The 3,353-nt window shown below is 32.7% G+C and overlaps 1 protein-coding gene across 1 annotated transcript; it reads left to right on the top strand.

Moving 5' to 3' along the window:
* The first annotated feature begins 1,208 nt into the window (after nucleotides 1–1,208).
* Nucleotides 1,209–2,809, top strand: LOC149943303 (uncharacterized). The gene is made up of 4 exons (XM_090179623.1): nucleotides 1,209–1,578; nucleotides 1,649–1,727; nucleotides 2,116–2,210; nucleotides 2,613–2,809. The coding sequence occupies exons 1-4, from the start codon at nucleotides 1,407–1,409 to the stop codon at nucleotides 2,807–2,809; spliced, it is 543 nt and encodes a 180-aa protein (XP_090035749.1). The 5' UTR covers nucleotides 1,209–1,406.
* The last annotated feature ends 544 nt before the right edge of the window (nucleotides 2,810–3,353 follow it).

Below are 3,353 nucleotides of genomic sequence, written 5' to 3'. Positions count from 1 at the left end.
AATTTATACAAAATGAGCGTGCACTAAGTTTCATCGTTAATAGAATGATATTTAGGACTGCACATTTTAATTCTTATCCTTTTTGTTTGGGGCTTGAGAAAATTAACCTCACTCTATTTGAGGAAATCTAAAAAAAAAGGTTTGTTCTTCGCTTGCTTATTCTACCAAGCATAGAAATTTTAGGTTAAAATACCAAATTTATACAAAATCAAGTTGTGCTAAGTTTCATCTTTAACAGAATGATATACAGGACTGCACATTTTAATTCTTATCCTTTTTTTGTTTGGGGCTTGAGAAAATTAACCTCACTCTATTTGAGGATATCTAAAAAAAGGTTTGTTCTTCGCTTGCTTATCTACCAAGCATAGGAATTTTAGGTAAAAATACCAAATTTACATAAAATGAGCGTGCACTAAGTTTCATATTTAACAGAATGATATTCAGAACTACACATTTTAATTTTTATCCTTTTTATTTGTTTGGGGCATCAGAAAATTAACCTCACTCTATTTGAGGAAATCTAAAAAAAGGTTTGTTCTTCGCTTGCTTATCTACCAAGCACAGAAATTTTAGGTAAAAATACCAAATTTATACAAAATCAAGTTGCACTAAGTTTCATCATTAACAGAATTTTATTCAGGACTGCACATTTTAATTCTTATCCTTTTTATTTGTTTGGGGCATCAAAAAATAACCTCACTCTATTTAAGGAAATCTAAACAAAGGTTTGTTCATCGCTTGCTTATCTACCACGCACAAGAATTTTAGGTAAAAATACCAAATTTATCTAAAAACAAGGTGTAATAAGTTTCATCTTTAACAGAATTATAGTCAGAAATGCACATTTTAATTCTTATCCTTTTTTTGTTTGGGGCTTGAGAAAATTAACCTCACTCTATTTGAGGAAATCTAAAAAAAAGGTTTGTTCTTCGCTTGCTTATCTACCAAGCATAGGAATTTTAGGTAAAAATACCAAATTTATACAAAATGAGCGTGCACTAAGTTTCATCGTTAATACCCTTACAAAAATTTCACACAACCAATTGACAATATTTTGTCAACTATAGAGAAACTTCGACTTTTTGGGGCAACTAATAGGCAACCAAACACAACTTTATTTGTTGAGACTTTCTAGTACTTATAAAGAAAATTAATGGTTTAAAGGTTGCTATAATGTTTGTCAAAAATCAGCTCAACTGTTGTCTCCTAAAGATTGCCTTAAAGTTGCTGTTAAAACATTGCAGGCTGAATATTCAGCAAAAAATATAGTAAATGATAAAAAGGTATAGGATATGCAAAAGGACTACTCAGGGTGACACAAGACGAGTTTCAAAAATTGCCACAAAATTATCAAAACGTTGCCAAAGACTATTAATATAAGAAATCAGTGGCTTCGCGCGCAATAGATGGCGTTTGAATTTCGTCAGTTTCCCGCGCGAATTGAAGACATAGGGAAAGCTACAACGCGTCGTCCACTACCTGATTTTCTGGGTGAATTTTCCAAACACCGGTGGGGCTCTTTCACTTATATCATGGAGAACGATGCCATTTTGGACGATTTGAAAAGGAAATACGAAAGTAATTATCATAAATCACTTAATTTACTGATTTTTCTCGAATCAAACATTTAATTTTCGCATGTGATTAGTTTTAGAAAGCAATAATCAACGGTTAGAGCTGGAAAACAAACTTCTCCGAGAAGCTTTATTTGGAACCACAGAGGCAAAGTAAGTAATATCAGATATTTATATTACCAAGAATGTATTTATTTATTTATACTCAGGGAGAATGAACATGTCGAGACTATCGATGGACACGTTGAGCCCTTAACCCCGTCACGCTAAGGGGGGGGGGCAGGAGGCGTTCTTATTTTTTGCGTCCTCGCAGCGGCAGCGTTAATCGCGTCGAAAAACGTAATTTATAAGAGCCAATGAGATTGCAGTATTATTTGATTTTATTAAAGCGGAGGAGCATACCGGGGGGCCCAACGGGTGGAATTGGAGAAACGCTAAAAATAATCGACATATTCATTCTCCCTGAGTATAAATAAATACATTCTTGATATTACATCTCATACGAGAAAAATGCATCAGCCGCAATTGGTGCAATTTTAAGATCGAAGTACACCACCGGGGAATTGGCGAAACTTAGTGCTAAAGGAAAAGGGGCAAAAAAAGGGATAGAGCCGGTTGTTTGGGATGCAATCACTGGTGTGTATGGTTTTTATGATGGTTTTAAAATATTAAACTAATTATTTTTAAAGAAAAATTTGCGAATTCCTTAAATTGATCTTATCTTTTGTAAACATTTTAATATATTATTAATATAAATTTGATATGAGATATATTTCATTTTAAAACTATAATTTTCCAGAACATGTTTATTTAGGTTTTTTTTCTGAAGGACTTATTAGTGTAGACTAATTATATCGCTCAGTCCTGTTGGCTGGTCATGTCCAAACCCAGTTTTAATTTAATTACATGTAAAATGTAATGGAAAATATATATCTACTCCTGAAATTTAATATTTTAAGATCCTTATTTAAATAAGGGATTAATTTTTTTTAAAGATCAAAATTAAGTTTGCTGTTACTATACATTTATATCTTTTAGCATTCATTGGAAAGTATTTCAAGACTTCTAAATTTAAGGAGAACTATTTAGTGAAAAAGATTAACAACAAAGTGACTGTGGCCGTGAGGCAAATGAGGAAGATAAAAGCCAAGGAAAAGTGTGGTGGTGAAATGAACCCATTGCAAGGAGAAAAAACTAGTGACAGTGACATGTCCGAATATTCTAGTCTCTTATAAAGTTTGTTTAATTTTAATTAAAGTTAATTTTGGTTGTATATCATTTTTTAATTATTTTACTACAATTACTACTAATTAGTGGTTCAATACGCACAATGGTTGAGCAACGTTTTGACAATATACGCACAACAGTTGGGCAACTTTTTGACATTCATAAGCAATTTCCCATTGATTTTAACGCTATTTTCAAGCTACTTTTGGAAACAATTTTTACACAACTTAAAATCAGGCAACCGTTGGGCCTCAGTTGCGCACCCGTTGGGTCTCGGTTGCGCAACCGTTGCGCAACTGTGGAGCAATATTTCGGTAACTTTTTAACAACCTTTGAAGGCAATTTTTGGAAGATTTAATGCAACAACTTTTTAACGATTATTAGGCTAACGTTTTTCGGTAAGGGTAGAATGATATTTAGGACTGCACATTTTAATTCTTATCCTTTTTGTTTGGGGCTTGAGAAAATTAACCTCACTCTATTTGAGGAAATCTAAAAAAAAGGTTTGTTCTTCGCTTGCTTATTCTACCAAGCATAGAAATTTTAGGTTAA

This window comes from Leiobunum rupestre, chromosome 6 (assembly GCF_980474605.1).
Source record: "Leiobunum rupestre chromosome 6, qqLeiRupe1.1.hap1, whole genome shotgun sequence".
Lineage (NCBI taxonomy): Eukaryota > Metazoa > Arthropoda > Arachnida > Opiliones > Sclerosomatidae > Leiobunum > Leiobunum rupestre.
This window is presented reverse-complemented; position numbering and strand designations above follow the sequence as displayed.